Source organism: Gymnogyps californianus, chromosome 6 (genome assembly GCF_018139145.2).
Source record: "Gymnogyps californianus isolate 813 chromosome 6, ASM1813914v2, whole genome shotgun sequence".
Lineage (NCBI taxonomy): Eukaryota > Metazoa > Chordata > Aves > Accipitriformes > Cathartidae > Gymnogyps > Gymnogyps californianus.
In genome coordinates this window covers 41,069,336-41,093,745 of record NC_059476.1, presented here as the reverse complement: position 1 = coordinate 41,093,745, position 24,410 = coordinate 41,069,336, and the positions used below count along the sequence as shown (strand labels likewise).

General features: G+C 41.2%; 1 protein-coding gene across 2 annotated transcripts in view; it reads left to right on the top strand.

The window, feature by feature from the left end:
* PRKG1 (protein kinase cGMP-dependent 1) overlaps window positions 1-24,410 on the top strand; it is a 523,526-nt gene that overhangs the window by 60,436 nt on the left and 438,680 nt on the right. For both annotated transcript variants that reach the window (XM_050898610.1, XM_050898609.1), the window contains exon 2: window positions 6,447-6,613. In XM_050898610.1, coding sequence (XP_050754567.1) covers window positions 6,447-6,613 — 167 coding nt within the window. The remainder of the gene's footprint in view (window positions 1-6,446; window positions 6,614-24,410) is intronic.

Genomic DNA, 24,410 nt, shown 5'->3' with positions numbered 1-24,410 from the left:
TTAAAAAAAAAAATCTGTTCAACACTTTTTGCAGTGTATCTGTATCCTGCTGAATAGTTTCTGGAAATCTGGAGCAGGCATAATACTTGGCCATGTTTTCTCTTTTTCAAGAAGTATTTTTCTTTCCATGGCCACATTTTGTAGAAGTAAACACTTTTAAACATTTCACAGTGTGGATTTTAAACAGATGGTTGTTGTAGGGATTGTCTGGGCTTTTGTATCACTCATCATAGCCTGGGTCAGAGGCTGCAGACTTTTTTCCATGTTTCTCATCTACTGAAATCAGCTTAATTCCTTGTGGAGGGATATGGATATGGAAGCTCCCAAAAAAGTAGTGCTTGGGCATGAGTTTCTACAAATACGCTTGATAGGTTTAGTTGGTGGATAGATGTAAAGGATGTACATGTGTATTTAATTTGGATTTTTACAGCAGTGATGAAGCAGCACAAAAAAGATGCCACTGGTTGTAGTAGCTTTGAGGAAGGTTTATCATACGAGTAAATAAGGAGTTCTCATGTCCCAGGGAGCTGCACTTTTACCGCTTTAAACTTCAGCCCTGGCAGTGAGCTCTGTCTCTCTGCTTGGTCAAATTCATGTAGATGTTTCCCTCCTAAATACGGGGCTTTAGGTCATTAGTAGTAGTTGGCAGACTCTTGATGGGGGAGGCCGTAGTAAAAATACTCCTTCCCCTCCCATTAGTATTGGCATAAAAGTTCATATTGAAAAGTTTATTTAAAGTTTGGAGAGAGGAACAGCTAAAGAAAAGGTCTTGTGTATTTTTTTTTCTTCTTCTCGACTATTAATACAAAATGTACTTTGTCTTTCCCTTTTTTGAGACACCTTCCAGCCTGTCTGCCTAGTACACTGCTTTTCATTTTTCTTGCTGGTAGTTTAAAATGGTTTTGGTACATAGCTGTGGTGGTATACTTGTGAACACCATAAAATTCAGATCTGCTTCCAACCGCTCTGTGTCAGTGTTGTCTACATTGAACTCTTGATTTCTTTTATTCGTCTTGATCCACCTCTGTTTAATCAACTCGTGCCAGCAGTAGATTACCTGGAGAATGATACCTGTGTAGCTACCGCCGCTCCCTTTGAACCTCAGGTTCCTGCAAACTCCATTGCAAACTGATGCTGTACCAGCCTGGTACGTGTCAAGGAGGGCTTTGCATTTCTGTAAGCGTCCCTAGATGTATACGGCAGTAGTCTTTCCATCTGCACTTAAATCCTTCCCTTCCTTAAACTCAGCAAGCGGCTTTTCCGATGTTGAAATAAGACCTTTTGGGACGAAGATTAACTTTTTGTTCTAATATTTATCGTACGTGCCGGAAGGTACAAATCTAGCATAGAGAACGTGGTTTTTTTGCTGTGGGTGAAGAGCCTGAGATCACTATTCGTTCTGCTCTTTGTAAAATGTAAATTACTGTCAGGATAACAACAAGCTGTCATACAGGGTTTGGTATTTTACTATGTACATTGCAAACCACTGTAGCATTAACTTTGCTTCTTATCTAGGGCTGCATAACATCTCAGGTTGTTTTTTCACATCTGCTACAAACCAAAATTTTTATCTTCTGCCTTCATGCTTGTTTGAGTAGCCAGCGAACGTTAGCAGCAGGGTTTTCAGCAAAATGCTTGGCCAAATTCTGCGGTTTATGGCCACTGCAATAAGGCAAATCTTTAATACAAGCCTTTTCCAGCACAGCTGAAACGCAGCTTCTGTGCAGAGCCCCTGTCTGCTGTGACAGAAAACGTGGCTGAATTTTTTTCCAGGCATTTTGCTGCTCCCGAGCTGTCATGCTGGCTTGTTGGGGGGGGTTGGTGGCTGGCTCTGATCTGGCTGGAGGACCGGAGCAGCCCCCAGTAGAGGATTAGGAGGTGTGTGAATTAACGCACATTTATATGCTTTGTTCTGAGAGGCATTTGCGACCAGGCGTACAGGTTTTTACGTATTAAGTGTATTTTTAGCAAACTTCTTAAGGTGCTTTTTGCATGACTTCTGCAAATTAGAATGCAATTAGCTTGTTCCTACTGTTGCCTTATTAATTACCGTGATGGGCTTAAACTGATTTGGGAAAGGATGTATCGCAGAGGATTGTGCCCTTTCTGGCTTTTTTTAAACTGTTCATCAAGTCTCCATCGCATTTGATCATTAATCTTTCAGAAAAATAGTGATGGCTTAGTGCCAGGTTCCTACCTCTGGAGAGTAAAGATGACAACAACCACTTTCTGCTCTGAATGACCCTCTGCATTAGGAGCCGTTCAATTCAGCGTTAAGTAAATATTCATGAAAATGCCCCCTTCTTAAAACAGCGTCATTTGGAAATAGTCTTTTCCCTTACAAATACTGTAGTTGATTTTGTTTGCAGATTGTTTCTATTAGAAACATGAATCAGAAAATACAGAATGAATACTATTTGGAAACAAGAGGTGATGAAACAGCCGTATCTTGTTTAAACCACTTGCAATAGCAGAAGTGAGTTTTTGACCATTTTAAATACCTTTTTTGTATTACTAGGTAGATTTGTGTATTCACATGTCTGGGATAGATGCTGTTTTAAAATACCGATGATGATGATTAAAGAATGGCGTCGTTTAGAAAAGCATTTGTTATGGAATAATTATGAACTATGAGTTCATTTATATGCTTTGCGTTTCATTTCATACAAAAATAAATAGAAAAGAAAGAAAAATCTATTTACCTGAAATTGCACCTGTGAATTATATTGAAAGAAAAGTGTGTAATAAAACAATGTAGAAGTTGCTGAAGGCCTGGCATGTGAAAGTATGTGGGAATGGTAATCTACATTGCATGAATAATTTTTTTGAATTATTAGAGTGACGAATATTCTCTTGCAGGGAACAATAGAGCCACTCTTATTGTAGCTATGACAATTGTATTTTTAGTATCAACTAATTTTCAAATATGTCAAACTAAGCTTTTTATTTATTTGTTTTAAAGATGGATGGAATATTTCCTGATGAAAAGGTTTGTAGCTTACAAACTATGAAGCGTGGTTTAGTCTGATGCGAATACACTCATAAATACACAGTTGGGTCACAACGTGCTTGTTCCTACAGCCAGCACTGTTTATGGGCAGCTGGAGGTGCTTTTCTCTCATGCTATGCCCTTTGTATTTGAAGTCTCATTTTAACTAATTATCCGTAAATAATAATAATACCTATTTTGTTTACATTCAAGCATGATTGAGTTATTATCCAGACCATTCTATGGAGATATTTAATTTTAAGATGCTTAGATGTGGCAGAGATGAAACTGCGTTATTGATGTCCTGGCCAGCGTGTTTTTCCTTTTAATGGATGTATTTCATATGGTTGTTAAAAGGGTTTAAATGACTTGGTGGGCATCTGAGCTTTAATTTCTCTGATATTTCTATGTTGAAGGGCAGAGGCTATGAATCAGTTGGTTCCGATGTGCTCTTAGACTCTAATAATACTATTAAGCTCATAAATTCACTTAGTTTTATAGAATCATGGAATGGTTTGGGTTGGAAGGAACCTTAAAGATCATCTAGTTCCAACCCCCCTGCCATGGGCAGGGACACCTTCCACTAGACCAGGCTGCTCCAAGCCCTATCCAACCTGGCCTTCAACACTTCCAGGGAGGGGGCATCCACAGCCTCTCTGGGCAACCTGTGCCAGTGCCTCACCACCCTCACAGTGAAGAACTTCTTCCCTACAGCTAATCGAAATCTACCCTCTTTCAGTTTAAAGCCATTACCCCTTGTCCTATCACTACCTGCCCTCGTAAAAAGTCCCTCTCCGGCTTCTTGTAGGCCCCCTTTAGGTACTGGAAGGCTGCTATGAGGTCTCCCCGGAGCCTTCTCTTCTCCAGGCTGAACAACCCCAACTCTCTCAGCCTGTCTGCCTAGGAGAGGTGCTCCAGCCCTCTGATCATCTTCGTGGCCCTCCTCTGGACTCGCTCCAACAGCTCCATGTTGGGGGCCCCAGAGCTGCACATAGGACTCCAGGTGGGGTCTCTTGAGAGTGGAGTAGAGGGGGAGAATCCCCTCCCTCGACCTGCTGGTCACGCTTCTTGTGATGCAGCCCAGGATACGGTTGGCTTTGTGGGCTGCAAGTGCACATTGCCGGCTCATGTTGAGCTTCTCGTCAGCCAACACCCCCAAGTCCTCCTCAGGGCTGCTCTCAATAAATTTGTTCATGTTTTGCTGGTTCTCCACAAAATAGACTTCTAATGGACTTTCCTAGCCCCTATGCTGCTCCTTCGCTGTCATTTAGACCAAGTTTCCCGAATTCTTTTCGAATCCTTCCCTGTGCTCGATTCTGACAAGAAAAGCATTGTTTTTTGCTGAGGGCCTCTAAGTTAACAGGGGAGGTCTGACTTGAATCACGTCCGAATTCCCTCCAGTCTGTTGCGGGTATTCTTACAAACACTCCACTTGAAAGGCTGACTTTATTTTATCAAGGAGAAAGCCTCATTTTGAGCGTTGGAATGAAATAAATGGCTGAAATTGTAATGCTAGTTGATATGACTAATGCAAAAGCTTTTATTACGCTTTCTTCTTTGGCAGGCAGTTTGAGTAATGCTAATAATTAGTGCCTTTGTTAGGAGGATTTGGGGGACCTGTGGGGGTGGCTAAGACCAAAAGAGTGGTAGTGAGTCAAGGCATAGCGTAAAAAGCATAGCCTCACTCTAGCACAGGAGGAGGGAATAAGAAAATCGGGTTATCTGTCATCTGGTCAACCTTACAAATTACCAGTTTCTTGCATTACTGAAAGCAAAAAGTAACACAGATGTAGGTGTTTCTGGTGATTTTTATTTGCATGCACAAGGAATTGGAGTCACAGTATGTGAAGTCAAATTAAATTTCTGAAGAGCACAATGGTTTTGTAGCAGTCTGAGTCCGTGTCGTCTTGCAGACCGTACTTGAAAAGTTTGGTCTGCTTCCCATCCTGCGCTTCAGCTGCGTCAGTACTGGTGGACTCTGATGTAAAGTAGCATGTTTTGTTGAAATAACCTCAAAACTATCAAAAGCATAAAAAGCATCTTAAACATTGATGAATCGAATCTGTGCTGCATATAACCTTGAGGTATACTTTAAAAGGACTATAGCACAGGCATAGTATCTCCAAGGCTGTCTGGCTGGTTTTGGACTTCTGAAGTCCCAGTTTGGCTCTTTTTCAAGAAGACATGATTTGTTAATGTATCTTTCTTTGAAAATCTTGTTTCATATTCATATTTCGAAAAGATAAAACTCTTTTGAATGCATAAGCTCTGCAGGTAGCTGTCATCTGCCTGGGCTATGTTCACATTAGGAAATAGTTCAGCCCACAGAAGTGAAGCTGCAGAGTGAGAAATGAAGGGCTGAGGACCTGGTGTCCACCCTGTAGGTGTTTTAGGGGCTTTAGTTTTGGTCTAGATACAGATTTAGCATTCTCAGTTGTTCATTTGCACAAGTTGCTTTAGGAGTTTTTTGCAACATGTCATAACATGGTGGTTACGCTGCATTAGCAGATGGATGAAGTTGAACTTGACAGTCTGAAGGGAAGATTGGAGGGTTCACCTGAGCGTGACTCACCGTGTAGCAAGCACTTTAGTTGTAGAAATTGAAAGAATCTCAGGAAAATCAGGAAAAACACATCAGTGGTTTTCTTGCACATTTTCTGTCATAACATGATGCTGGCAGAGACACTTCTAGAGATAGCAGGTTGTATTACATTCCCATTTGGGTAGTCTCCCAGAGAATGCATGAACTTTGAGTTCTGAAATCTGTATCTTCAGAAACAACTCCTTCCTTACTCAACTTTGCAAAGTGGCTACTAAGACCTCCAGACTTCCAACCTGATTGCATGCCAAACCAAAACTGCACGTATAATTCTATGCATATTAATATAGCTTTGGAATTTTCCATTTAGTCATCAAAGAAATGAATTAATGGTGGTGTTATTCCTGTAACAGTGGTGCCTCCTCTAGTGAATATAACAGCCTTTGGTATTTGATTAATACTCAAAGAATCAGTGCAGTATCGTGCTTTTGTGTGCTCCAGTTTGTATAATTTAATAGAAAATATAATAAACTAAGTCATAAATCCTTTAACTTCTTGTTTTTATTTCCTTTCGGTTTTGTATATGGAAGATATTTTGAGTAGCTCTGTTATTCTTTGGTGTTATTATAGATGTGAAACTTGTAGCTAAAAGAGGATCTTGCAATCACATGAAATCTATTTTTATTTCAATACTTGATGTATCTAAAACTTATTTACAAAAAATAATTACAAGTTAACATTTCTGTAATTTTTTTTACTTCTCTGCAGATGGGCTTTATCAGATTTTTAGGGAAAATATTGAAATTTTTTTCCAAGGAAATACTCATTGAGATACCGTGCGGTCGTGCTGAAGTTCACATGCTATTAATGAGCTCGGCTGATGGACACGTGGATAAATCTTGTCTTTTTTTGCCTCAGGTCCAAGGAGCTAATAAAGGAGGCGATCCTTGACAATGACTTCATGAAGAATCTGGAACTGTCTCAGATCCAAGAGATTGTGGATTGTATGTATCCCGTGGAGTATGGCAAAGACAGCTGCATCATCAAGGAAGGAGATGTGGGTTCCCTGGTGTATGTCATGGAAGGTACGGTTTAAAAAGCTAGTATTTATTTCCTTTTTTCAACACATACAGAGACGAAAACTTTATTTCATGGGAAAAATCGTTTCAAAGAAAGAGGCTAAAGACGTTGTCTAAATATGGTTGTTGAAAAATTGTGTGGACTACTTTTGCCTGGAAAATTTCCGACTAGATTTGTGTGCCTCCCTATATAAAGAAAGAGGGTGAAGGCTGTTAACCTTGCACTGAGATCCGTTGGAATAAACCTCCACTAAATATAGTTCTTTGGCTTTGAGGCAATACCAATGGTTTGCTATATAAATTAGGGACTTAACAGAAAGAATGGTGTTATGGAAATGGGAAATGACTGTAAAACAAGGAGAATATGGTCATCGATCGCTACCTTATAGGGCATTGTGAGGACAAGCTTATAAATGTTGGTAAAGCACATGGGGCTCTCTGCAGAAGCAATGCATCATATAATAGAAAATGGTATTTTTCTGTCCTGTGCACAAAATAAGTGTAGCATCTGCAGTTTAGCACATCTGATTTGTCACAGTATGTGTTGTGGCAGGGTTTTGTTTTCTTGGTGGAACACGAGAGCAGTGGATGAGTGGAGAGCATGGAGCCGTCAGGTTTCTGAAAATCTTTTAACGGGATCAGTGCTGCCAGTGCTCCGCTTCTCCAAAATGTCAGCTCTTTGCATTTTGTATCTTATTCTTTCCAAGTTCTTTAACTCTTCACATGTCAAATTGGGCGTATTTTATATATGTGTTTTCTTTTTAAAGGAAGTGTATGTTCATCTGTAGGAGTTACTAAGGTTGATCAAACCTTGTGTCCATCTACTACAGCATCCCTCTTCTGAGAGTGACTGATAATACGTTCTGAGGCGAATGTCACTGTTATAATTCAGCTAACACAACAAGTGAATTCTCAGTTTGATTTGGTACAATGCAAATGGATAGATGCTTATAAAATTCTTCTTGCTCCTTACCGGAGCCATCTGGTAGACTTGCAAGCATTTTGGCCAGATAACACCGAAGGGGAATGGAGGTTTCTCACTTGCCCGTATCTTTTGAGCAAATATGGGAACACTACAGGTTATGTATGACTTGTGTGTTTATATGTACGTGTACATGCGCAAATTCATTTCTTAAATTGTTCTTTAAGCCATCCTTTAAACATCATTTCCTGCCAAACTCTTTATCGTGGTTTAGGCCCAGCCGGCAACAAAGCACCACGCGTCCGCTCACTCACTCTTCCCCCCCAGTGGGACGGGGAGGAGAAAATACAACGAAAGTCTCGTGAGCCGAGACAAGGACAGGGAGGGATCAGTCACCAATTACGGTCACAGGCAAAAACCAGACTCGACTTGGGGAAAAAAAAATCAATTTAATTTGTTACCAATCAAATCAGAGTAGGATGATGAGAAATAGAACCATATCTTAAAAACACACCTTCCCCCCACCCCTCCCTTCTTCCCGGCCTCAGCTTTGCTCCCGATTCCTCTATCTTCTCCCTCTCAGCAGCGCAGGGGGATGGGGAATGGGAGTTGCGGTCAGTTCATCACACGTTGTCTCTGCTGCTCCTTCCTCCTCGGGGGGAGGGCTCCTCACACTCTTCCCCTGCTCCAGTGTGGGGTCCCTCTCACGGGCATTGGCCCTTCATGAGCTTCTCCAACACAAGTCCTTCTCACGGGCTGCAGTCCTCCACGAACTGCTCCAGCGTGGGCTTTCCCACGGAGTCACGGCCTTCTCCAGGCCCAGCCACCTGCTCCGGCGTGGGGTCGTCCACGGGCTGCAGGGGAATCTCTGCTCCGGCACACCTCCTCCCTCTCCTTCTTCACCGACCTCGGGGTCTGCATGGTTGTTTCTCTCACATCCCGCTCCTCTCTTCACTGCAGCTCTTCTTCCCTTTTAGCAGTCTTTCCCCTTCTTAAATATGCTGTCACAGAAGCGCTACCGCTGTCGCTGATGGGCTCGGCCTTGGCCGGCGGTGGGTCCGAGTTGGAGCCAGGGAAGCTTCTAGCAGCTTCTGACAGGAGCCACCCCTGTAGCCCCTTCCCCACTACCAAACCCCCGCCACACAAACCCAACGCACTCTTAATGCTGTATAGTTGCAAATGCTCTTCACTAGTTTCCCAAACCAGCTGTAACGTTCTGTCCTTTTAAGGTTACGTCCTTTCTCAAGGCACAGGTTTAGTTCCTTCAGCTTTTAATATTTTTAAATTTTGCACATTCAAATGGTATTTTGCGTTATGAAGTAGGTAGTGGGGGATGCCAAAGCAAATTATATGTTTCCAGCCCCAGCATTACATGGAAAGATTTAGGTTTTTCAGCCCTCCATTTGAATACAGAGACTACTTTGATGAGGTGCAGGATCTGTTCTATTGATAATAAAAAACTGCTTTAAAATAATATTTGAATAGTATTTCTTTTCATAGTAAAAAAGTGGAGGTTTTTCACTGCACAGCTCTGTGCTTGCTTCCCAAAACAACACCACAACAGAGGCATGCTCACAGTATTTTTGCTGCATGGCTGGTTTTGGATGTTGCATTCAATGTTGTCCCTTGAAAAAAACCATAACAACAGGACACCGTCAAAATCAGCGTGTGCTTATCTCCTGCTCAGCCTCTTCGCATCCTTTGGAGAGGATTTTGGGGGCATACATGGGCAGAACTGTTTCCACCACGGTTTGGAGTATTGAACACGGCTTGGTACTCGACCTTTTATTTGACACATCTGATGATGATGTACTATAACTGTCACTTCCTTGAATTTACCAGATGTTTCTAATTGTTGGTCCAAACTCTATCCCTGAATTCTTGATTCTTGTCTTCTCAAACAATGTGTGTCAAAGACAACTTTTGTGTCTTTTGGGCACTTTAGCTTATCTTTGCTCTTCTGGCAGCCCTCTATGTATGAGGGCATGACTTGGCTCTCCCCCAGTCTTCGGTTGGTCTTGTAACTTAATTTAAGATTATTTAGATAGCTCTGTAAATATGCATAATGCTTTACAAACAAAATTATGAAGAGTTTATAGTCTGTGTTTAGATATAATGCAATGAGTGATGATGAAGTAATGGAAATGGAAGAAGACATTATCAAATAGGTTGGATTATGGTTATGAGAACAGGCTCACTAGCTCATTTTGGCTTAGCATTCTGTGTCCTCTCAGTTATTAACACTCCCCACCGCCCCCAACTATATTCTTTACAAAACTCTACTGGAGAAGCTCATCTTTATGAGTATTACTGAGAGGTATTTTCGTTTCTCAAAAATCAAATAAACACTGCAAGTATTTCTTCCATTAATTCCTCTTTCTTTCCTTACTTGGACTTATAGCCGTGATTAATATGAATAAAAATTACTCATGTAGAGCATTTGATAACCAATACTCTTAATGCTCGTTTATAATTTATGATTCAGCGTTTAGATAGAGCCTCTTACCAGAAGTCTGAGTTATATATTGGTGATGTTTCCTTAGACTAATTTTAAATAATAATTCAAGTAAGATGGATTTGAAAACATCCATCATTTTCACTGTTACTTTCTGCGTTCTCGTTTATCACGGTGCAGCAGTAGTAGTGTCTGTTTTAATTTTCCCCTCTGGACACAAGGACTCTACTAGTCCTGGTGAGCCCTTTATAATTATGATCCTTGAGTGTATGGTTCTTTACCATGGATGTTAAAATTTATATGTATGTGACACTTGCTGAGCTCAGTGAATCTTAAAAGGCTGGATAATGATGAGTGTTGACCTCCAGACTCTTTCTTCTTCTCTATGGCTTAATGATGCTTTCTGAAGGTAATTCCAGGTTTGCTACATTCCTTGGGTGGGAATGGCTGTAGCATTGTACCTCAGCAAAGAGTCAGGAAAAGGCTTGACTCCACTTTTCCGTGTTCTCTTTGGTTCTAGTGGAAAGGTAATTTCATGCTGTCCAATACTGGGTTTACATGTGCAGTCATTTTTATTCGTGCATTTGCCCAACCCTACCCACTCTGGTAGGCCTGACTCTTTCCCCTCCAGCCATGTGCTCCCATGCATGCGATGACTGAATAAAAACTTTGTATTCTTCGTCCTATTATTCCATGTCTTACATCCCTGTATTTTTTTTTGTTATCAGGAGTGAGAGCAGCACTGGTACAAACAGGTTGGACTCTAGAGATGAGAAGTTGGTTAATACAGTGAAGCTTGAGAAAAGACTGAGGTTATTGAAAACACAAGAGGAAAATCTTTCATACATTCTATTATTCAACCTGTTATGTGTCAAACTGCAAAGCTGGGCAGGGAGAAGTGAAACACAGTACAGGAAAATAGGCGGATACTATAAATTGTGATTTAGATGGGGAGAGGAGGAAGCTGAGGGAAATGTTCTTGGAGCAGAAATGGTGAGGTGCTATCAGAGGGAAATCAGAATGAGGTACTGAGTTCAAAAGGAAGATGTTCTCTCTATCTGCAGCATGCTGGATAGAGGCAAGTGTGGAGTTTGAGAGGTAGGAGTGTGCCTCTGGCATGTGCCATGCTTCAGCTGGATTGGATTTTGTTCATCGGTCCCAACAGGAGGGAAATGCCCATCAGACTGAGGAGCTCTCAATCTAAACACCCTCTGGCCTGAACATGCACTGATCTGGGAGCTCGCTTTTAAGGGTGTTTGCATGGAATAGCTCTTAAATTGTGCAAGGCTAAGGGAGATGTGTGGTTCGTCTCATCCTCTAAACCCAGTAACTGCTAATATGCTCAATCACTTCTAAAAGAGGAGGCTGCCCCAGTCCTGGTAGACTTCCCTCTTCCGGGTGTGCATCTGGACTTTTTGGACTGGCTCTGCATTTCTTGAATCTGAAAAGTTTTATGTGAAGAGTTTGGGGGTTGGTTTGTTGGTTGGTTTTTTTTTGGTATGGTTTGTGTTTTTTGTTTGTTTGTTTGTTTTAAAAAAAAAAGTCATTGAAATACAGGTAGGATTTAACTGGAAACTTGCCTGCTTTTCTGGTGTGCTCCTGCGTGGGCTTTCATAAGATATAGCCCTGAGGAGCTACAGAATGAGAGTTATGCTTGTTGGAGAGCCCTTGTGGGTCCCTTTCTCCAGGACAGCCTTGCTGCACGGAGGCAGACGGGGTCCTAGGCATGAAAGCCCAAGGATTGCTGTTTCTACCAGGTCTGAAGCCTTGGAAATACTGGTTTGGGCTGAACTTGGGCTCTTGTTCCTCTTTGGGTTGGTAGTGAGAAAACAAAGCTGTAAGTCAGGAGCGGAAACTGAAATTTGTCAGCAAGCAGAATCCCAAATTTAGGGCTGCTTTGCTTTTAATAAGTTTAATAAGCTTTTTTTTGTTCTGGGCTGACTCTAGCCATAGTCTGTGTCTTGCTGGCCAGATTTCCACCTGTAGGAAAATAAGGGCCCTCAATTCACCTGCTTCCGACTTCCAGGACTACGGCTGGCCCCACCATATCCCGGTCTTTAAAACACTTTATTTCTCTAGCTTCATCCTGCTTGTACTGTTACTTAGTTTAGTCCTGTGGGGTAACTGGGTCTGATGGATTTGTGGCACAGGCCACCTTAGAAATGCCTTATGTATTAAATGTAGATAGTCAAGGATACGTTTGTTCAGTTAATAAAATTCATTAGGTTGATGCCAACGTATTTCTTCCAGAGAGGAGGGAAACCCTAATAGGAGGTACCCACAGTGAGGCACAACAACCTGAAGGGCTCCATAACAGGCACTATTAGATAGGTGCCAGGGTGGGAGAGAAGGTAGCGTCGCAATTGGAGCCCAATGAAAAGAGATCTCCTTTTGGCTTTATACCTTACCTGCCCTCAGGCAGGGTTTTTGCTGTTTACAGACTGTTCTTTGCATTTTAAATATTTGTCTGTTCCTTAGCAGCGGTGCTGTCATCAGGTATCTGTGTGATCATTAAATAGTAACACAAACTAGGTCCTATGGCTGTGAAAGTCTTCTCAGGACAGAGACCTTGATTAGGATGTGGAGAGCCATTGGATTTGGGCAGTGGTAGTACCCGTGTTTCCTGAGCAGCGTTTTGTACAAGTTGAGCGTTTCTCTTCCCTTCCAAAGTTTTCCCTTAAGCCCTACGGGAAGGAAGCTGGTTATAATGGACTCTTGAGGCAAATGGCACGTGTCCATTTGTCTTGGGTGGCTCTCATGAACTACAGAAGAAGGATTTATATGAAGTAGCAAGGTAGGAACTGGTATTTCATCAGGTTCTGAAATGGTTTGGGGCAGGGAACACCCCTTAATTCCCCTATGTTCATTAAGTAGCAAGAAAAGCCCACAACTTTTGCATATCAACTGAATTGGGTAAAGAGATGCCCTTAATATCTAGCAACACCAAAAAATTTCCCTTATAGCTGTGCTTTGAAGGTGGAAATTAACTTATTTCTGATATAAGCAAGTATTCTTTAGGGGCTGAAATTGCTGGAAGCATTAAACATACATGCTCTGACCACCTACAGCAACAGTATTCCTCCAGGCTGATGAGACTGGTAGTGAAAAGGGGAACAAGTGATGCTGTGGCTTATACATCTGAACTAGTCTATACTGGCACTCTCAACTCTGCGAGTAAAATAATTTTGAGAATAAAATAAACTTATCAGAAATATTACCTTTCTTATGAGAGAGTATATTGCTCTAAAAGTGGTTCAACAGATTGTTTGTCTTAAAATTGAAGTTTCTTTTAGAGCCAAGAAAGGTTCTTGCTGGTTAATCATATTCTGCCTCTAAAATTAGTCCACCACCTCCAGTTTTCTTTAAGGAAAAACCCCAAACATTCTCCAAGTTCTAGTTTTGCAGGTTTGCATTCGTTAACTTCTTTGTCGTTATGCGTTCTTGGGGCATAATGTTTCTAAAATTTTCTGAAAGCACTTAAAAATGTGAAAACCTGGGAAGATCTCTTTCAGACAGATACATCTAGATCTGTACCTTGTTGACAGGTTTGAGTTATGTGTGGGTGTTACCTCACCCTAATGAGGATAAATGTGATATCCCACATCTGAAACCAAATGTTTCCTCTTGTGCTCCCTCTCTGTCTGAACCTGTCAACTGCAGTACGTCAAATTTGATGGTTACATTATGAAAGGAAAATATATCAGTGGAGCTGTAGATAAATCAGGTGACAAAGTTCAAGTTTTAGGCTCTCATGTGAATAACAGTCATGCCATTATAAACAGATGTTCTAATTTTTTTAGAGGCTATATTAATAGGTGTAAAGAGTCCTCCTCTTATGTTTCTTGCTATTTCCATAAAGTACGGAAGAATAATACAGTGAGCTGGGGGAAAAAGAAAGGTTAAAATACTTGGATTAACTATTTTGTCACTCATGATTTTGTATTGGCGGTGAGTGCTGTAACATCCTCCCTGACTGTTTGTCCTTCTGCAAATTAATATTGAGGTTGCGCCTCTGCACCACAGCTTGAGAACCTGAGTAAAGAAAAATAGCTCCACCAATACCCTGTGGGCTCCTACTTCTGTAGGCATGCAAAGGGAAGAAGCAGCTTTTTAAGAACCCATGTTGAGAAACAGCCTCTACTTCCCCCAGCCCTTGTTTTAGTAGTTTTCCTCTCTTCTTAAATTTCGTTTTATTTTTGTCTTCAGTCATGGAGATTTCCCTTTTATTTTTAAAGGAGACTTTGTTTCTTGCTTCATTCTTGGTAGCTTCTCCAAAGCAATGAAGTGTCTAACTGTGACTTCCCATGGGAACATGTTTTTTTGGGAGTCAGAGATGTTTTGGGAAAGAACGTATTCCTAGAAACTGCAGGATTTGCCAGGCCATCAAGCTTGGTGTTGATAAGGGAAGAGAAACAAAGTCTCTGTAGCCATTTGAACTACAGAGAGAAATGCAAGAGGCCGTAGAAGACTTCCCATCAGAGACAGCAGAGCTATCTGGTCTCAGATGGGTGAAATCCTCAGAGCATCTCCTCAGTCTCTGGGGATTTTTGCTGTTGAATCAAAACCAAAGCAGGCATATAGATACTGTCGGTGTTCCTCAAGACATCACCTTGCTGCCTCCTGCGAGTTATCACAGCCTTTGCCCAAGTTTTGTGACGCTGTAAGAATTTATTATCAATCTGTTGGCCAATGCACTTATACTTGTCCTCACTTCTGAAGGTGTGCTGGAGTGCGTCACCCTTTTCTCTCCTGTTTGCTTTTTCCTAGCTGTGCAGTTACGTGGTTTTTTTCCCCTAACTGGACAATGATCACTGCAGACTCTCGGATGCTATGTGCAGTCATCCACAAATGCTGCATTCAGTCTGTCTTTGTGTCACTCTCCCTCTGACCCCTCTTTTGTCTCTTTATGGGCTACTCTCATAAGGATCTGATTTAATAGGACGTAATTGCTCTTCTAGCCCTGGGGTCTTCTGAGTCAATTCCTTCTCTTCTCAGAGAAAGGATTTGGTAGGACTGATTCTTCTAAATGAAAGAGAAATGGAGAACAGAGACCCTTTTTGGGTTTAAGTAGGCTAAATGACTTTGTTCCCAAGTGCAAGTTCAGAATAGCGAAATGGGGGCAATGGTACTGTCACCTTGGTGGAGAGAGTGCATCATGTCTCGACCTGCACCACATTTATTTTTATATTGCTGTACACTGTACTTGCAAGAGGTCCCTTACTTTATTATGGTCTGCTACTATTGTCATTGCAAAGTCCAAACACATGAGCTTCTCCTTGTTGGTATTCACCAATACTGATGGTGATCATCATTCATCTCAAAGAAAACTATATTAAGGGGTTTGTTGTTTGGTTCCCCCCCCCAGCTTTGGTGAAAGGATGCTGGCTGGAACAAACTTTATAATATCTTTAGTCTGTTTTTAATTTGTTTAGTCTCAGGGGCTGAGAGTGAATATGCAGTTTCCGGTTCAGTCAGTTAAATCCAGAGACGTTGGCTCTGCGTCTGCCGTGGCGTTTCGGATCAGTCTCGTGCTCTGAGATCGTACCCAGAGAGACGGAGCTGAGCCCGTGCAGGCAGGGATTTGCCTGGCTGCATAGTGCGTTTTGTCACGTATGCCCAAATAGTATCCTCGCTAGACTTCCTCCAGATTGGTGGTCCTTCAGACCACCATGAAGTTCCTGCCTTTTTGGTGTAGGACCAGACAGTTTTGAGTGCTCTTTCCAAATATATTCCTGATAATGTAGCTAGGTCCTCTGATATGTGTTCCCACCTTTCTGCATCTCCCAAGGACACCCGGGAAGGTAATAATAGCTGCATCCATTGCCATCGGGGCTTTTCTAACACAATTGAGGCAGTTCTGCTTCTAAGACTTATTCTGCCTTTCAGTACGAGTGTTTTGGGCCCTACCTGAGCCTCCAAACCTCTTCTCGAGGGGTTTGGATCTGCCTTACCAAGCAAACGTCAAAAAAATAGCATCTCATTGCACAGGTGTTAGATGGCTCTTGAGATTGGAGAGCATTTACTCAGTGTCTGTAAGGAGCACTGTGTAGGAAGGAATCAATTAGACATTTATGGCAAAGTGGGATTTTCTGCACAGCATGCCAACAAATCACTAGCCTCTGAAGAACCTGCCTTTCACAGGACTTTCCATTAGTTTTGTGAAAATGTACTGTGGCAGCAGTTTCTTCTGTGCACTCCTCTGTTTAATGTTTTCTGCTGTTTTTTGCTTTTTTTTTTCCTTCTTCATCCTGGTAGTGTAGAGTTGGGCAAGAATCAGATCAGGGTTTTTCCTGTGGTCAGAGATACTGCTCCTCACTGGAATCCTGCAGCCTTCATGGGTTTCCCATCTGAGTCTTTGTTTTCCCATGGAGGTAAGTGGTTTAGTGGTCATGACTCTGCGAAATTTTCAATATTGCTCATCAATAATCCCTCCCCACATCTCCCATGTCTAGTGCTGAGACCATTACATATCAGGGCAAGACCATTTTCTAAGGCTCTCTGGGCTTAAGAGATTCTCTAGGATTGATGTCTTCATTCCAAAGATTACCCTACTGCAGAGCAGACTTTATGAGGACATGCTGGAGAAGGCAAGGGCAGAAATACCAGGTGTAATTCCAGGTGTGCAAGACATCTCAGTAGCTGCCTGTTGGAAACTGGCCTCTTATGGAGCCAGTGTTTTTGTAGGGCTTGAAGACTGTCCCTTGGGCAATGCAGTGGCATTAAAAGAGTATTCCTGGAGCTCCTTATGCTACAAGCGTGCATACGGGCCAAAGGAGCAAGGGAAGTTATCAACCAGGTTCCTTAAAACGTGCTGTCAATATATGTTTTCATATCTGGCACTGCATCCCCTCTATCTCACAAGTCCTGGGGGAAGGTCTGTAGGGCAGAGGAGTGAAGGGTTGAGATCTCAAAACATTTCTGGTTGCATCTTTTTCATTACACGCTCACCTTTTGGTTGGTATATCTCTTGAGGATTTCCATGGAGTTTAGCCCACCTCCCTTGGAGAAGATCAGGTTTGTTTCTAGCCCTTAGTTGATGCTTTGAGACTGTTTTATGTCTAGCCTGAACATTTGCGAGAAACTTGGTAATGTTACTTTGAGACCTGCTTATCTTTAAGGTAACAACTTTATTGGTTTTGGCATTGTTTAATAACCATCTTTTTATGGGAGCAGCATGAAAACTTGGCGCGCTCAAAAAATCACCAGAACGTACGCACTGGATCAAAGAAGCAACTGTACATTTGCTCTAGCAGTCTGGGTCTCCATCTAAATCTACTTCAGCGTTTAACCTAGGGCTTCATGCATCTTCACAGGTTTTTGTGAACTGTAAAAGTTACAAAATCTGTCAGTATGAAGTTGGAGCACAAACCTGTTTGTTAATTTTTGGGGATTTCTTAACTACCGCTTACAGAAAATGGGCGCTATTCCAACTGCTTCCTTTTGGAGTTACTACAATTCATACTAAAATTTGATTTTTCTCCCCCTTTTTTTTTCTTCTGGAAGTCAAAGCTGTGGTTATTTATTGGTTATAAAAATCCACAAGTATTTCTCGCTAAGTATTTTTACATAAATAGGTAAAGTGTGGACTTCTCTGTGTGGCTGCAGTATTGAGAAGGCTTGGGTTTGCAATACTGAGGCCCAGCCTGTGTGAGCACCGTTACAAGTGTTTGTTTCTATATTTTTCCAAATTTTTATCAACTTAAAACCTGTTTATAGCAGTCTTCCAGGATATGATAAATTGAATGTTCAGGTGCTGTGTTCATTTACTGTGTCAGTGTTAGAGAGCCTTGTGTATGGCCTGTCTCTTAGAGAAATTGAGTTGCACGCTGTTGTTTTCATATACAGGACAACAGAATGCAAATCTTCCACTGTTATAATGTAGTTATTTTAATTTTACAGTGTCTTAATAATTAACTCTTCTAAGAGTAGTTGTTTACTCATACTAGTGATGGAGAAGTAAATATTTCTTGTACTTATTTCATAAAATGTTCATGAGATGAAATAGGATATGAAATTGTGATGATCACAGTGGCAGTGTTTTATAGGCAGTGATTGCGCTCATGATAAATATAGTTTGATATTTGTTCTGTATAAAGTAATTCTTTTTAAAGCTGCAGAACTAAATCTTAGCACTTTAAATGCAATAAGAACACTAGAGGTATATAAACATAGTACGGCAATACTGCTACAACATGTTATGGGAGATATTCTTACTTACCCTTTCTCCTAAAAATAACTCTAACCAAACCGCAATTTGATGTATATTTTGTGTAATAACTCATATGAACCTAACAGACTTCATTAGCAAGATTGCTGAATGGAAGCAAAACAGAGTTTACAGAAGGAAAGACGATAGTGTTTTATACGGGCAGTGGGAACATTCATTGTCACCTGAGCTGGGATTTAGGAAAGAAAGCCTGTATAAATCTCACAGGTGTTAGAAGATGAGCTTGCGAAGCAGAACTCCAGTGAAGCGGTGGTCAGAGAGGAGTAATGCGAGGCTGGCTGCGACCGCTGTCCCGCGACCTGCCCCTCTGCTTGGCTGGGATGCTGTGCGGGGTGAGCAAATCACCTGTAGCCCACCTGCGCTGATCTTACATACTGACCTCTTTTCAAAGAACAAACAAACAAACAAAGGCCCAAACTCTATATAATTTATGTTAAGGAATGGCAAGAGGATGTACATATATTCTAAGGATATGATTTGATTACATAATTCATTTTCAGTAATGAAAACCTAACCTCTGGTTAGTCTAAGCCAGTATTTGGTAGAGGGGGAGGAGAAAATGCAGTCAAAGCTGGGAGCTAATGACTTCAGACCTATCAAATATAATTTCTTGTAGCTATCTAAATAATAATAATCATCATCATCATCAACAAACTTCACGTTTCTAAAGGTATTGCCAAACTCTGATCAGTGGAGAGGAGGGACTGTGTATAATGCCTTTATACGAATGCTGCCAAGCACCTGAATAGCTGAGTCTCGTATCTCTGTCCTCATTCAAGTCCTGCTGTCAGCACAAGCTTCCCCGTTAGATTTGGATGAGAGAGGACTGCTGGCAGGTTCTGAAGCAACCCTGTAAAAGTTTTAGTGTCAAGATGACCTGAAAATATTTTCACTTTCAAAATGAATGCCCAGCTTTCTTTGGGATCTGCTCATATTCACAGTGATGTACTCCTCTTGCCATTTCGTTCATCATTATCTTGGCTTCTCTGAATCTGAAGTTGCCGGTCTCTTTGCAGTGTAGTATTGAACAAAGCTGGAGCAGATTTAGCAAAAGCTCTAGTCTTAATTGCTAGGGAGGGGTATTCAGAGTTTATCAAATAGATACATTGTTCTGTAAATGCATTCGTACAACCTGGTTCATCTGCAGGCAGCCAAATATTCATCTTGCCCTCTTCAGGGAAGAAAATGCATATCTTTAAAAATCTTTAAAAAGATTCCCACTGTATAGGAGACATAATGAATGTATATTTTTTTCCTCACGTAAGATCATAGTTGATGTGCTATTCATTTTTGTATTTCTCAGCAGTTATGCAAAGACTGCTTTGTCGTTAAGGGGGCTTTATTTACAAAATAAATGGGTGAGATAAAGCCTCATTCATTTTGTTAATAGCAGCTGAAAAGGGAGGCACAAATGTCTTTCTTGTCTCCCCCACCGTTCCACGACTCCCTTCTATTGAAACTCCCACAACTGAAATGTAAAATAAAAGGACTTTTCATCATAATAGCATACATGAAAGGGCCTGGATTTTGACCTTTGTTTCTGCCCATTAAAATACATGGCTATATAATTTAGTCTGTGTATGCAGATAGAAAGACTCTGGTGTTAGCAATCCAAACTATTATTAAAGGAACATTAGAGGCAAAATGTTCCCTTTTGTTAGGCTTGATTCGCTTTGGATTGCTTGTTTACTTTGAAAGCTGATCTACCAAAAAAATAATCAAACCATATGAGCCCGTGCCCTTTCTTACTGCTCTAGGTTGTACAAAGAGAGCTCAAAATAAACAGTTTGAGGAAGGAGAAGGAGAGAAAGGCTCCCTGCTTCTTGTTTAAAGTGGAAAGTCAGGTCACTTCTACCTTGTAAGATTCCCCCCCCCCCCCAATCTGTAGTGGAAAATGAGAGGGTGAAAACAGGAAAATGGAGAAAGAAAGGGATTTCTAGTCCATAGACATCCAAGGTCTCTAGTACTCTAATTGGAAAGTGCACCATACAAATCAGTTGAAATGGAGATGAAGAAGTTGTTTTAAGCCATCTTGATGACCCTCTGCTTGATGGGGCGCCGACTCAGCCTCTCAGACCCAATCTCCAGTTTATATTCAGCACGTACAATATGATCACTGAGTGCTCAAGACCACTTCTCGGAAGGGTAAAGCATTGCAAACACCGCCGCTTTTAGCTCTCCAGTGATGCCAGTTGTTCTGGGTTTGATTCTAGTGGTGACTTAGTCATCACTATTTCATGCAGTAATGGGCAAAATGGGGAAATCCAATAGCGATTCCTCTTGGTAAGACACACAGGCAAAATTTCTGTATATATCCATGTTCCTTAAACACTTCACCTTGGTTGAACATCTCTTTGCCCCAGGGGAAATTCAGGTGAGATTTCATCTGTCTCCTCTTATCAGTGGGGAAGAACTCCCACGGATTTGTATGGCCAAGGCTCTCTGCAGACCAGAAGTTTGACAGGGAGAAATCTGAGAATAAGTTAAAAAAAAGGGAATAAAGCGAGGGAGGTGGGGAGATTTTTTGATTGCATTCTTCGGCAAAGTTTTCTTATTTTTCTTCTGGTTTAGTATGTTGGTGCTGATCTCAAACTTCTGTGTAGCAGAAGAGTTTTCGGGAGAAATGAGAATTTTGCTCTTAGGAAACAAATCTTTAAGATATCAAAATGTCAGATCAACGTTTGCACTGTATTCTTTTAAAATAATGGAAATGACAATGTATCCTGGCAGCTGCTATTCCTAGCACATCTAGGCACAGATGATAATTAAATGCAATCTGAGTATGTAGGAATTTAAGATTGAAAAACTAATAAAAATGTTTGCCATCCTTGTGCTAAATATTTTTATAACCTCTCGGTTCTGACTGGAAACAGCTATTTTGTGAAATGACTAGAACATGAAATAACACTGGGTAGGCTTTCTCACATGATAAATAAAAGCAGCAGCTGAGGTTTGAGATGATGCAGATCTTGAAAAGCAATAATCCTGTTGTAGTTATGCAGTCGCATCCTTCCAGTAGAGATCCACCAGGGACTGTTTATCACTGCTGAAACGATATAAACTCTTATCTTGAAGTAGGAGGAAACTTGAAGTTATTTTCTGGCTGAGTTGTGGCTTTTTTTTTTTTCCTGGTAATGATGTATAACTTCACAGGTTTCTTAAAGTTAATCATATTTTGTGTTGCCTGTTGTTCTTCATCTGCTTCCACCTCTTTTCTGTCATTGCTCTTGGCGGAGGATGGAGTCGTCCCGGAGCTTGTAAAAGGACTTTGTTCATAACTAGGAGAAATCTTACTTAAATTAGCTTTTTCAGGGTTTTCAGCCCAAAACATTGTGTTCTTTTGCCATGTCCTCTTATGGCAGTTGTTTCCATTGGAAAAGTGAAGTCAAGTTATAATATTGATAAAAGATCTTCAGTGGGAAATAAAGAACGGTCTGTGGCAAAGCCCTGCTAACTTCACCAGTGCAAAATGGTGAATAACTTGTGAATTTTAGTGCAGACGTCCCTGGGAAAATATTCCTAAGGATCATGAGGTGATTTTTGCCCCTAAACCTGGTAGTTTTCCAATGATCCATTGAGGTTTGCAGTAATCCATGGGGTAGACGCTCCACAGTGGCTGAGAAACTGTTAGGTCCCAGTATAGACTTTTATTAGAGCCAAGTGGTCAACATGCCCTAAAATGACAACTATCTCCAGAGATCTCCTTTAAACACTGGTTTCCTGTGTTAAAATTTGGACTGAACTAAATCCATGGAAAACTTTTTAAGCAAGGAATGTGTTTGTTCCCAGTCGGTACGAGATAAGAAGAGAAGGAGGTGTCCTTGGTAATGTTCGTCTGGAGGGAACAACTGGACCTCAGGCATGATGAATGAAAAGAAAGGAAGTTTATTTTCTGCTTTTCATCAGCAGCTCCTGCTTGTTATCATTTGTCAGCTATCTCCAGTACGTTGTTTTCCTTCTTGGAAAAAAACAAGCCTTTTTCACAGATGCCACTTAGTCGAAAATATTTAACACTGCAGAACTAACCTTGCTCATAACTGCCTCTCGGAGGGTAATTTATTTCCTAGTCTTGTGCTCTGTTGGCCAAACAGATCGTGATCGTCAGGGAATTGAAGCATTTGGGTTTCCTTAGGTGCTTTTGGTGGTGGTTGGGAAGACCGAAGCGCTGGGGAGTGCTGAGATGTCCCGGCAGCTTCCTATGCTGCTTTGCCCCTTTAAATTTTAATGGTAATCTCAGTTTTCCATCTTACTTTTGCAAAATAAATGTGTCTTATTTAACTGTCAGAATAAGCAGGGCTGTGTTTTCTTGGTGGAAACATGCTGGGGAGGAGATTGGGGAATCAAAGAGCCAAGTATGTATGCTCAGTCACTTCTATTTTTTTCAGAAGTCTGGAGAATTTGGGACCTCAAAGTACATACTTGGCAGCTTCTATTCCTGATACTGGGGAAACCGTAGCATCTGTCTTTTCTGGTTTGTAATTGTGTGTGCCAGACCAGCAGGATAGAAAGGACAGATGATGGGTCAGAGCCCCTTGGCTTGGTGCAGGGTAACTAAGGCTTCTGCCATGGTAGCACGAGGGTTTGGGGGGATTATCCCTAGGGCTTTCTTTCCTCTGCAGGTGGGGATAGTTGCCACCAGAAGGTTTTTTGCTAGATCTTCCTGAAAGTTTGCCACCGATCCTTTTGGGGTCTGATTCTTAACAGTCTCCGTCACTAGACCATCTGCAAGAAAAACCTAAAAAAACCTGGCTTACTAATCTTTTTGAAGGTAACGTGAAGCTCCTTATCACTCTGACTTCTCGCTAGATTTGTTTCTCAGTACCGTAGTCGAGCGATTATCATATGTTAGCATTCGGAGCCAGGTCCTCGGGTGACATAAACCGGCACAGTCCCATCTGTCGGTGAGCTGCCGTCTCCATGCTCTAGGAATCTGGTCCCGTTCTTTTAATGTTGTTATTTACCATAGTAAGATGATCAGTAAGTTAAACCTTTCCTTCATGTTTTGTCCTCAAATAACGCAGCTTAAAAAGAGAAGAAAAGCTTATGCCAAAGCAAACCAAAAAATGCTCATAGTAAATGAAAGCTAATGGGAGTAAATGTACTATAGAATAGTATATTTATATGTGGACTTCCACAGATGATTTTTCAATGCTGATCAGGCCAAGTCAGTAAGAAGTAGAAAGGGTTTATTAAGTTAAGCAACAAGATAAATGACATTCCTTAGGGTGACTAACGTCTACGCAGCTTAAGGGTTAAAAACTCTTGCTGGGCTTTTGTTACCCCTAAGTAAGTAACAAGAACGATATGTTTTATAATATAGTTTTAATTTTCCAATACCTACGAGTTGGAATTGGCACTCAGTAGGCATTTTCCATAAATCTTGCATTGTATTGCAGTGCACAGAAAAGAGATGCACTGAAGGCTTATTTCACTGTCTTGAGATTTGTTATACACTGTATTCACAATATTATGCAGATCAGCTGTCAAACTGTGGGATATCTGAGTTAAGAATCGCTCTGATCCAAGAACAGAAATCAGTAAGTATTCACTCTAAGATTACAAATTAGTGATTTTTAAGAGCTCCATAAGGAGTAGAAAGAATCACCATTTATAAAAGCTTACCATAAACAACTTAATTCTGTTTCAGCGCTGTGGTTGTCATTAACATCAGTGTTAGGTTTTCTTGTAGTCCTGTCAGAGACTTATTTAGATTGTCCCGTGTTTATTCAGGACGTTATTCCCCATAACCTCATTTTACAGAGCTATTAGTGCGAGGGGAGCCCACTGGTGACCAGCAAGAAGCCTTGCAAATTTGATCCTCGGTAAGTGCAATGTGCTTTAGCCTTGAGGCTTTCCCATAAACCTTGCATAGTTTCCTAAACCTGAAGAAATCCACCTTTAAAGTACATAGAAAACAAAATCCCGCTTCCATCCTTAGGTAGGGGACTTTGCCTTGCTGACCCATTTGGGTAGCTCATGGTGGGGTAACTGGGATTTTCAAAATGCGTGTCCATGTGTACCCGTAGGGAAGGGCAGGAAATCTTTGCCGAGAATAAATTCCTGAAGTTGTTTATAAAGATTGAAAGACTCAGTTATGTAGAAAGCAAAAAATTGTGAACGTGCCATTGTAAATCCATCAAAATAATCCCATTAGTACAAAGGGGAAAAGTATGTAGAATTTACATTTCTCGTATGAAGT